A 12,157-nucleotide genomic window follows, 5' to 3' on the forward strand; every position below is an offset into this window, starting at 1 on the left:
GGCTTCAAAAAATTTAAAGGGCCAGCGCGCCGTTAATTGGCGCTGGTCATTTTCTACAAAACTATTTAAGCCTGCCTCTTCCTGCAAGCCCTGCCAGATCTTCGTGCCTCGAGCCGTTGAGAAAGCTGTGTTTGATGCCTTGTGCTACTGTGATTTCCCGTTGTGATCCCGGTTCTGTTTCTGACTTTGCTCCTTTGCCGCCATCTCTGACCTGCTACGTCTCCGACTTTGATCCTGTGTTGCCCGTCCTGACCTCCTTCCTGTTCCCAACTACGAGATTGCCATTTCCGTACCTTGACCTTGGCTGCCACTGCGGACAAGTCACGCCTGTGGAACGACCTGGTGGTACCATGCCGCAGCAAGTCCAACCCACTTTGCAGCGGGCTCTGATGATAACCGCATGCCACTTAGACTCCGGTCCCCGGTAGTGGCTTGTGTCATCATCCGCAGTGGTTCAGAGGATCCACTACCTCTGAGCCTGACACCAATATACAAAAAAGAATAAAAAAGCAGCCGGGAAACTACAGACCTGTGAGCCTAACTTCTGTTGTGGTGAAAATATTTGAGGGGTTTGTTACAGATGCTATCCTGGATTATCTCACTGTGCATAACCTTATAACCCAGCATCAGGTTTGTGAGGAATCTCTCTGCTGTCAGACCAATCTGATTAGCTTATATGATGACGTAAGTTCCAGACTGGACATCGGGGAGGCTGTAGTTGTTGTATATCTGGCCTTTGCAAAGGCATTTGACACCGTGCCGCATAAAAGATTGACACACAAAATGAAACTGCCGGGACTAGAGGGTACATCTGTGTATTTGGTTAAGCAATTGGCTTAGTGATAGAAAACAGAGGGTCGTCATTAATGCCGCATTCTCAGATTGAGTTGATCGCTTGAGATAGTGTGGCATTACAGCGAGATTTGCAGAAGCTTGAGGAATGGGCAGAGAAATGGCTGATGAGGTTTAATGTAGATAATTGTAAGGTTATGCACTTGGGCCATGGAAACACAAAGTATATTTATGTTCCAAACAGTCAATTTCTTGGTAAAACTGCAGCTGAAATAGAGTTGGGGGTATTGGTGGATGGTAAACTTAATTTTAGTGACCAGAGCCAGGCGGATGCTGCTAAAGCAAATAAAATTATGGAATGTATAAAAAGAGGAATAGATTCTCATAAGGACATAGTTTTGCACCTTTACAAATCCCTGGTCAGACCACACATGGAATATTGTAGACAGTTTTGGGCAGCAGTGAATAAAAAGGACATAGTAGAGCTGGAACGGGTGCAGAAGAGAGCAACCAAGATTATTAGGGAATAATCTTGGAAGGGTTTATAATACAATGACAGATTGCAAAATTTTGGATTATTCAGTTTAGGATAAATACAGCTGTGGGAAGACACACAATGTACAAATACCTGAACGGACAGTTACGGAACAGACACCTAGAGGAGAGGAGTTCTACCATGACCATAGAAAGGGAACATCCTCTACATCTAGAGGAGAGGAGGTTCAATCATTGCCATATACAGGGGACATCCTCTACATCTACAGGAGAGGAGGTTCTACCATCACCATATACAGGGGACATCCTCTACACCTAGAGGAGAGGAGTTCTACCATGACCATAGAAAGGGAACATCCTCTACACCTAGAGGAGAGGAGGTTCTACCATCACCATAGACAGGGGGCATCCTCTACACCTAGAGGAGAGGAAGTTCTACCATCACCGTAGACAGGGGGCATCCTCTACACCTAGAGGAGAGGAGGTTCTACCATCACCATAGACAGGGGGCATCCTCTACACCTAGAGGAGAGGAGGTTCTACCATCACCATAGACAGGGGGCATCCTCTACACCTAGAGGAGAGGAGGTTCTACCATCACCATAGACAGGGGGCATCCTCTACACCTAGAGGAGAGGAGGTTCTACCATCACCATAGACAGGGGGCATCCTCAACACCTAGAGGAGAGGAGGTTCTACCATCACCATAGACAGGGGGCATCCTCTATACCTAGAAGAGAGGGAGTTCTACCATCACCATAGACAGAGGGCATCCTCTACACCTAGAAGAGAGGAGGTTCTATCATCACCATAGACAGGGGACATCCTCTACACCTAGAGGAGAGGAGGTTCTACCATCACCATAGACAGGGGGCATCCTCAACACCTAGAGCAGAGGAGGTTCTACCATTACCATAGACAGGGGGCATCCTCTACACCTAGAAGAGAGGGAGTTCTACCATCACCATAGACAGGGGGCATCCTCTACACCTAGAAGAGAGGAGGTTCTACCATCGCCATAGACAGGGGGCATCCTCTACACCTAGAGGAGAGGAGGTTCTACCATCACCATAGACAGGGGGCATCCTCAACACCTAGAGCAGAGGAGGTTCTACCATAACCATAGACAGGGGGCATCCTCTACACCTAGAAGAGAGGGAGTTCTACCATCACCATAGACAGGGGGCATCCTCTACACCTAGAAGAGAGGAGGTTCTATCATCACCATAGACAGGGGGCATCCTCTACACCTAGAGGAGAGGAGGTTCTACCATCACCATAGACAGGGGGCATCCTCTACACCTAGAGGAGAGGTGGTTCTACCATCACCATAGACAGGGTGCATCCTCTACACCTAGAGGAGAGGAGGTTCTACCATCAACATAGACAGGGGGCATCCTCTACACCTAGAAGAGAGGAGGTTCTATCATCACCATAGACAGGGGACATCCTCTACACCTAGAGGAGAGGAGGTTCTACCATCACCATAGACAGGGGGCATCCTCAACACCTAGAGCAGAGGAGGTTCTACCTTAACCATAGACAGGGGGCATCCTCTACACCTAGAAGAGAGGGAGTTCTACCATCACCATAGACAGGGAGCATCCTCTACACCTAGAAGAGAGGAGGTTCTACCATCGCCATAGACAGGGGGCATCCTCTACACCTAGAGGAGAGGAGGTTCTACCATCACCATAGACAGGGGGCATCCTCAACACCTAGAGCAGAGGAGGTTCTACCATAACCATAGACAGGGGGCATCCTCTACACCTAGAAGAGAGGGAGTTCTACCATCACCATAGACAGGGGGCATCCTCTACACCTAGAAGAGAGGAGGTTCTATCATCACCATAGACAGGGGGCATCCTCTACACCTAGAGGAGAGGAGGTTCTACCATCACCATAGACAGGGGGCACCTCTACACCTAGAGGAGAGGTGGTTCTACCATCACCATAGACAGGGTGCATCCTCTACACCTAGAGGAGAGGAGGTTCTACCATCAACATAGACATGGAGCATCCTCTACACCTAGAGGAGAGGAGGTTCTACCATAACCATAGACAGGGGGCATCCTCTACACCTAGAAGAGAGGGAGTTCTACCATCACCATAGACAGGGGGCATCCTCTACACCTAGAAGAGAGGAGGTTCTATCATCACCATAGACAGGGGCATCCTCTACACCTAGAGGATAGGAGGTTCTACCATTACCATAGACAGGGGGCATCCTCTACACCTAGAGGAGAGGAGGTTCTACCATCACCAGAGACAGGTGGCATCCTCTACACCTAGAGGAGAGGAGGTTCTACCATCACCATAGACAGGGGGCATCCTCTACACCTAGAGAAGAGGAGGTTCTATCATCACCATAGACAGGGGACATCATCTACACCTAGAGGAGAGGAGATTCTACCATCACCATATACAGGGGGCATCCCCTACACCTAGAGGAGAGGAGGTTCTACCATCACCATATACAGGGGTCACCTCTACACCTAGAGGAGAGGTGGTTCTACCATCAACATAGACAGGGAGCATCCTCTACACCTAGAGGAGAGGAGGTTCTACCATCACCATAGACAGGGGACATCCTCTACACCTAGAGGAGAGGAGATTCTACCATCACCATAGACAGGAGGCATCCTCTACACCTAGAGGAGAGGAGGTTCTACCATCACCATAGACAGGGGGCATCCTCTACACCTAGAGGAGAGGAGGTTCTACCATCAACATAGACAGGGAGCATCCTCTACACCTAGAGGAGAGGAGGTTCTACCATCACCATAGACAGGGGCATCCTCTACACCTAGAGGAGAGGAGGTTCTATCATCACCATATACAGGGGTCACCTCTACACCTAGAGGAGAGGTGGTTCTACCATCAACATAGACAGGGAGCATCCTCTACACCTAGAGGAGAGGAGGTTCTACCATCACCATAGACAGGGGCATCCTCTACACCTAGAGGAGAGGAGGTTCTATCATCACCATATACAGGGGTCACCTCTACACCTAGAGGAGAGGTGGTTCTACCATCAACATAGACAGGGAGCATCCTCTACACCTAGAGGAGAGGAGGTTCTACCATCAACATAGACAGGGAGCATCCTCTACACCTAGAGGAGAGGAGGTTCTATCATCACCATAGACACGGGGCATCCTCTACACCTAGAGGAGAGGAGGTTCTATCATCACCATAGACAGGAGGCATCCTCTACACCTAGAGGAGAGGAGGTTCTATCATCACCATAGACACGGGGCATCCTCTACACCTAGAGGAGAGGAGGTTCTATCATCACCATAGACAGGGGACATCCTCTGCACCTAGAGGAGAGGAGGTTCTATCATCACCATAGACACGGGGCATCCTCTACACCTAGAGGAGAGGAGGTTCTATCATCACCATAGACAGGAGGCATCCTCTACACCTAGAGGAGAGGAGGTTCTATCATCACCATAGACAGGGGAACATCCTCTACACCTGATCAGCCATAATATAGCCCTCGGTTATTCCTCTTTTGCATGACCTCTCTGTTTGACGCACCTGTGTAGCTGAGAGAGGCTATCCCCTTACACTGCTTGCTACACATAGAGGCAATGAGAGGCTATCTCTGTATGATGGTTCTATATGGTGCCGAGAGGCTATTCCCATACACCATTGACTGTACGTAGAGGTGCTGAGCTACTATCCCTATACTCCTCAGGCCACACATAGAGGCACGGGAAGGCTATACCTATACTCCTCAGGCTACACATAGAGGCAATGATGGAGTTCTTTTGCAGGTGATAAGTTGGTGCACCACTGGATATAGCTGTGTAACAGCATTGAGTACATAGTGGTACAGCCTGTGGTGTAGGGTGCTGGATAGCCTTTCCGCGTGCTCTCTGTGCACATTCAACCTGTGGTGTAAGGTAGTGGTCTTTAACGCCGGGCCGTGGAACAACCGAAGCCGGGCCGGGGTCCAAGGGTTAAAAAAAAAATGGATACTCACCTCCACCGCTCCTTTCCTTCCGCAGCTCTGACTTCATCTCTTCTCAGATTCCTGGCAGTGCAGGCAGAGGCACGTCTATGCTCTCTTCTGCATGCACCCGCTATGATAATGTCATAAAGCGGCGACATGGGCAGAGAGCCCATGTTATTAGTGAGAGAAAGCCACTGCATGGACATGTTATTAATGAGGGGAGGCCACTGCTGGACATGTTATTAGTAAGGGTAGGGCTGCTGCTGGACATGTTATTAGTGAGGGGATGCCGCTGCTGGACATGTTATTAGTAAGGGGAGTGCTGCTGCTGGACATGTTATTAGTGAGGGAAGGCCACTGCTGGACATGTTATTAGTGAGGGAAGGCCACTGCTGGACATGTTATTAGTAAGGGGAGTGCTGCTGCTGGACATGTTATTAGTGAGGGAAGGCCACTGCTGGACATGTTATTAGTGAGGGAAGGCCACTGCTGGACATGTTATTAGTGAGGGAAGGCCACTGCTGGACATGTTATTAGTGAGGGAAGGCCACTGCTGGACATGTTATTAGTGAGGGAAGGCCACTGCTGGACATGTTATTAGTGAGGGAAGGCCACTGCTGGACATGTTATTAGTAAGGGGAGTGCTGCTGCTGGACATGTTATTAGTGAGGGAAGACCACTGCTGGACATGTTATTAGTGAGGGAAGGCCACTGCTGGACATGTTATTAGTGAGGGAAGGCCACTGCTGGACATGTTATTAGTGAGGGGAGACCGGACATTCTCTCCATGTGCTTCATATGCACCTTCAGCCTGTGGTGTAGGGTGTTGGATAGCCTAGATATCCTTTCTGCATGCTCTATGTGCACCATCAGCCTGTGGGTTCTCCAGATTCTGTAACAGAGTCAGGATTCTGTGCTCTCCTGCACCTTACTGTACCTGACTAGGAGGCGCTGTTCTCCACTTCACTATATGTGGCCTCTGTGGTCTCTCTTGATGCCTTTGCTTCTGACCCCCGTGGCCTTCTTCCTTGATGCCCTTGCCTTTTTGCTCTTCTAGCTTCACTATTGATGTCTCTGGCATCTGAAGTCTTCTCTCTTGATATCTCTTACCTCTATGGTCTTCTAGCTTTATATATGTGGCATCTGTGGTCTTCTCTCTGGATGTCTCTGGCATCTGAAGTCTTCTCTCTTGATATCTCTTACCTCTATGGTCTTCTAGCTTTATATATGTGGCATCTGTGGTCTTCTCTCTGGATGTCTCTGGCATCTGCAGTCTTCTCTCTTGATGCCCTTGCCTTTGTGCTCTTCTAGCTTGAGATCTCTGACTTCTGAGGTCTTCTCTCGTGATGTCTCTGACTTCTGCAGTCTTCTCTCTTGATTTCTCTTGCTTCTTCTCTCTTGATATGGCTGGAGTTTGTAGTCTTCTTTCATGTAGTTTTTATGCTTGCCTCTCTTGATGCCTTTGCCTCTATGCTCTTCTAGCTTTTTATCTCTGACTTCTGAGGTCTTCTCTCTTGATATCTCTTGGTTCTTTTCTCTTGATATGGCTGGAGTTTGTGGTCTTCTTTCATGTAGTTTTTATGCTTGCCTCTCTTGATGCCTTTGCCTCTATACTCTTCTAGCTTTATATCTCTGACTTCTGAGGTCTTCTCTCTTGACGTCTCTGACTTCCGAGGTCTTCTCTCTTGACGTCTCTGACTTCCGAGGTCTTCTCTCTTGACGTCTCTGACTTCTGAGGTCTTCTCTCTTGACGTCTCTGACTTCCGAGGTCTTCTCTCTTGGCGTCTCTGACTTCTGAGGTCTTCTCTCTTGATATCTCTTGCTTCTTCTCTCTTGATATGGCTGGAACGTGTGGTCTTCTTTCATGTAGTTTTTATGCTTGTCTCTCTTGATGCCTCCTGCCCCTGTGGTCTTCTCTATTCTTTATAAACAATTCTTCTTGCTGGATATTTACTTCCTTTGATGTCCTGTTGAGGCTCTTGGAATCCTCACGGAATATGAGCCTATTAAATCGACAGTTGTATGACTTTCTTTCACCTCTCTGAGTAGCTTTACCTCCGGTCTTGTTGTTATCCCTCCATATAGTGTCCGGAGATATATGACCTGATCTGAGAGCCGAGGCCACATTATTCATGGGCTCTGCGGCACGATTCTGCTGGCCTTTGCCTGTAAATTCATGAACATTTCTGTAGTGTTTCCACCATTATTGTGTACTGGCCTTTGTTGGGCGCACTGAGTTCCTGTACTTTGGGTGCGTGCAGGGTGCAGTCTTCATTACCGCACATAGTACACACCAACCACTAATCTCACGTGGCCACCGTGTCACTACTTGTCAGTCTTGTTACTTGTGTCCTTTTTTTCACTTTTTATATAGCCCGATTCTACCTGGATTTCTAAGTGTGTCAGATATGACTGCACAAACACCCCCGTGGGACCAGTGCTAGTCACATCGGCCATCAGCTGCCCCCCATTTAATGAGACAGAGTGCATAAAGGTCAGTAATCCCTATGCTGCTTGCTGTAGATTAGATATAGAGGCCTTCAGACTGTTACACTGCTGCCGGAGACAAGAAACCAGGGAATTCAGTCTCTTCTGCTCTGATTGGGGGGGCGGAGGAGGGTCCGTAAAATAATGGGAAAACAAAATAATGGCAACAGTGGTGGCTGTCCCCAAGAACTTGCCCAGAACCTGGTACCACAGAAGCACTTGGGATTCATGGTCATGTCGCCTATAGTATAGATACCGGAGACGCCTCCTGTGCTGTACCGGTGGAGGCCTATAGTATAGATACCAGAGACGCCTCCTGTGCTGTACCGGTGGAGGCCTATAGTATAGATACCGGAGACGCCTCCTGTGCTGTACTGGTGGAGGCCTATAGTATAGATACCGGAGACGCCTCCTGTGCTGTACTGGTGGAGGCCTATAGTATAGATACCAAAGACGCCTCCTGTGCTGTACCGGTGGAGGCCTATAGTATAGATAACGGAGACGCCTCCTGTGCTGTACCGGTGGAGGCCTATAGTATAGATACCGGAGACGCCTCCTGTGCTGTACTGATGGAGGCCTATAGTATAGACACCGGAGACGCCTCCTGTGCTGTACTGGTGGAGGCCTATAGTATAGATACCGGTGACGCCTCCTGTGCTGTACTGGTGGAGGTCTATAGTATAGATACCGGAGACGCCTCCTGTGCTGTAGCGGTGGAGGCCTATAGTATAGATACCGGTGACGCCTCCTGTGCTGTACTGGTGGAGGCCTATAATATAGATACCGGAGACGCCTCCTGTGCTGTACCGGTGGAGGCCTATAGTATAGATAGCGGAGACGCCTCCTGTGCTGTTCTGGTGGAGGTCTATAGTATAGATACCGGAGACGCCTCCTGTGCTGTACTGGTGGAGGCCTATAGTATAGATACCGGAGACGCCTCCTGTGCTGTACTGGTGGAGGCCTATAGTATAGATACCGGTGACGCCTCCTGTGCTGTACTGGTGGAGGCCTATAGTATACATACCGGAGACGCCTCCTGTGCTGTACTGGTGGAGGCCTATAGTATAGATACCGGAGACGCCTCCTGTGCTTTACTGGTGGAGGCCTATAGTATAGATACCGGAGACGCCTCCTGTGCTGTACTGGTGGAGGCCTATAATATAGATACCGGAGACGCCTCCTGTGCTGTACCGGTGGAGGCCTATAGTATAGATACCGGTGACGCCTCCTGTGCTTTACTGGTGGAGGCCTATAGTATAGATACCGGAGACGCCTCCTGTGCTGTACTGGTGGAGGCCTATAGTATAGATACCGGAGACGCCTCCTGTGCTGTACTGATGGAGGCCTATAGTATAGACACCGGAGACGCCTCCTGTGCTGTACTGGTGGAGGCCTATAGTATAGATACCGGTGACGCCTCCTGTGCTGTACTGGTGGAGGCCTATAGTATAGATACCGGAGACGCCTCCTGTGCTGTACTGGTGGAGGCATATAGTATAGATACCGGAGACGCCTCCTGTGCTGTACTGGTGGAGGTCTATAGTATAGATACCGGAGACGCCTCCTGTGCTGTACTGGTGGAGGCCTTAGTATAGATACCGGTGACGCCTCCTGTGCTGCACTGGTGGAGGTCTATAGTATAGATACCGGAGACGCCTCCTGTGCTGTACCGGTGGAGGTCTATAGTATAGATACCGGAGACGCCTCCTGTGCTGTACTGGTGGAGGCCTATAGTATAGATACCGGAGACGCCTCCTGTGCTGTACCGGTGGAGGCCTATAGTATAGATACCGGAGACGCCTCCTGTGCTGTACCGGTGGAGGCCTATAGTATAGATACCGGAGACGCCTCCTGTGCTGTACTGATGGAGGCCTATAGTATAGATACCGGAGACGCCTCCTGTGCTGTACCGGTGGAGGCCTATAGTATAGATACCGGAGACGCCTCCTGTGCTGTACCGGTGGAGGCCTATAGTATAGATACCGGAGACGCCTCCTGTGCTGTACCGGTGGAGGCCTATAGTATAGATACCGGAGACGCCTCCTGTGCTGTACTGGTGGAGGCCTATAGTATAGATACCGGAGACGCCTCCTGTGCTGTACCGGTGGAGGCCTATAGTATAGATACCGGTGACGCCTCCTGTGCTTTACTGGTGGAGGCCTATAGTATAGATACCGGAGACGCCTCCTGTGCTGTACTGGTGGAGGCCTATAGTATAGATACCGGAGACGCCTCCTGTGCTGTACTGATGGAGGCCTATAGTATAGACACCGGAGACGCCTCCTGTGCTGTACTGGTGGAGGCCTATAGTATAGATACCGGTGACGCCTCCTGTGCTGTACTGGTGGAGGCCTATAGTATAGATACCGGAGACGCCTCCTGTGCTGTACTGGTGGAGGCATATAGTATAGATACCGGAGACGCCTCCTGTGCTGTACTGGTGGAGGCCTTAGTATAGATACCGGTGACGCCTCCTGTGCTGTACTGGTGGAGGTCTATAGTATAGATACCGGAGACGCCTCCTGTGCTGTACCGGTGGAGGTCTATAGTATAGATACCGGAGACGCCTCCTGTGCTGTACTGGTGGAGGCCTATAGTATAGATACCGGAGACGCCTCCTGTGCTGTACCGGTGGAGGCCTATAGTATAGATACCGGAGACGCCTCCTGTGCTGTACCGGTGGAGGCCTATAGTATAGATACCGGAGACGCCTCCTGTGCTGTACTGATGGAGGCCTATAGTATAGACACCGGAGACGCCTCCTGTGCTGTAATTGGTGGAGGCCTATAGTATAGATACCGGTGACGCCTCCTGTGCTGTACTGGTGGAGGTCTATAGTATAGATACCGGAGACGCCTCCTGTGCTGTAGCGGTGGAGGCCTATAGTATAGATACCGGTGACGCCTCCTGTGCTGTACCGGTGGAGGCCTATAGTATAGATACCAGAGACGCCTCCTGTGCTGTACTGGTGCAGGCCTATAGTATAGATACCAGAGACGCCTCCTGTGCTGTACTGGTGGAGCTATGCTATTTCTGCTTCGCTGTTTCTGCTTCGCTGTTTCTGCTCCGCTGTCTCTGCCCCTCTCTCTCTGCCCCTCTCTCTCTGCCCCTCTCTCTCTGCCCCTCTGTCTCTGCCCCTCTGTCTCTGCCCCTCTGTCTCTGCCCCTCTGTCTCTGCCCCGCTCTCTCTGCCCCGCTCTCTCTGCCCCTCTCTGCCCCTCTCTGCCTGCCCCTCTCTCTCTGCCCCGCTCTCTCTGCCCCGCTGTCTCTGCCCCGCTGTCTCTGCCCCGCTGTCTCTGCCCTCTCTCTCTGCCCCGCTGTCTCTGCCCCGCTGTCTCTGCCCCGCTGTCTCTGCCCCGCTGTCTCTGCCCCGCTCTCTCTGCCCCGCTCTCTCTGCCCCGCTGTCTCTGCCCCGCTGTCTCTGCCCCGCTATCTCTGCCCCGCTGTCTCTGCCCCGCTGTCTCTGCTCCGCTGTCTCTGCTCCGCTGTCTCTGCCCCTCTCTCTCTGCCCCGCTCTCTCTGCCCCGCTATCTCTGCCCCTCTGTCTCTGCCCCGCTCTCTCTGCCCCGCTCTCTCTGCCCCTCTGTCTCTGCCCCTCTGTCTCTGCCCCTCTGTCTCTGCCCCGCTCTCTCTGCCCCGCTCTCTCTGCCCTCTCTCTCTGCCCCGCTGTCTCTGCCCCTCTCTCTCTGCCCCGCTCTCTCTGCCCGCTGTCTCTGCCCCGCTCTCTCTGCCCCGCTCTCTCTGCCCCGCTGTCTCTCCCCCGCTCTCTCTGCCCCGCTCTCTCTGCCCTCTCTCTCTGCCCCGCTGTCTCTGCCCCGCTCTCTCTGCCCCGCTCTCTCTGCCCCGCTCTCTCTGCCCTCTCTCTCTGCCCTCTCTCTCTGCCCCGCTCTCTCTGCCCCTCTGTCTCTGCCCCTCTGTCTCTGCCCCTCTGTCTCTGCCCCGCGCTCTCTGCCCCCGCGCTCTCTGCCCCGCGCTCTCTGCCCCGTGCTCTCTGCCCCGCTCTCTCTGCCCCGCTGTCTCTGCTCCGCTGTCTCTGCTCCGCTGTCTCTGCCCCGCTCTCTCTGCCCCGCTCTCTCTCCCCCGCTCTCTTTGCCCCGCTCTCTCTGCCCCGCTCTCTGCCCTCTCTCTCTGCCCCGCTCTCTCTGCCCCGCTCTCTCTGCCCCGCTCTCTCTGCCCCGCTCTCTCTGCCCTCTCTCTCTGCCCCGCTCTCTCTGCCCCGCTGTCTCTGCCCCGCTCTCTCTGCCCCGCTCTCTCTGCCCCGCTCTCTCTGCCCCGCTCTCTCTGCCCTCTCTCTCTGCCCCGCTCTCTGCCCCGCTCTCTCTGCCCTCTCTCTCTGCCCCGCTCTCTCTGCCCCGCTCTCTCTGCCCCGCTCTCTCTGCCCCGCTCTCTCTGCCCTCTCTCTCTGCCCCGCTCTCTCTGCCCC

The 12,157-nt window shown here is 52.1% G+C and overlaps 1 protein-coding gene across 1 annotated transcript in view; it reads left to right on the plus strand.

Moving 5' to 3' along the window:
- The window catches only part of OTOG (otogelin), a gene marked incomplete at its 5' end in the record, with an annotated part of 247,619 nt that overhangs the window by 222,519 nt on the left and 12,943 nt on the right, over positions 1 to 12,157 (plus strand). The window contains one exon of the mRNA XM_072131623.1: positions 7,623 to 7,742. Coding sequence (XP_071987724.1) covers positions 7,623 to 7,742 — 120 coding nt within the window. The remainder of the gene's footprint in view (positions 1 to 7,622; positions 7,743 to 12,157) is intronic.

Source organism: Engystomops pustulosus, unplaced genomic scaffold (assembly GCF_040894005.1).
Source record: "Engystomops pustulosus unplaced genomic scaffold, aEngPut4.maternal MAT_SCAFFOLD_107, whole genome shotgun sequence".
NCBI lineage: Eukaryota > Metazoa > Chordata > Amphibia > Anura > Leptodactylidae > Engystomops > Engystomops pustulosus.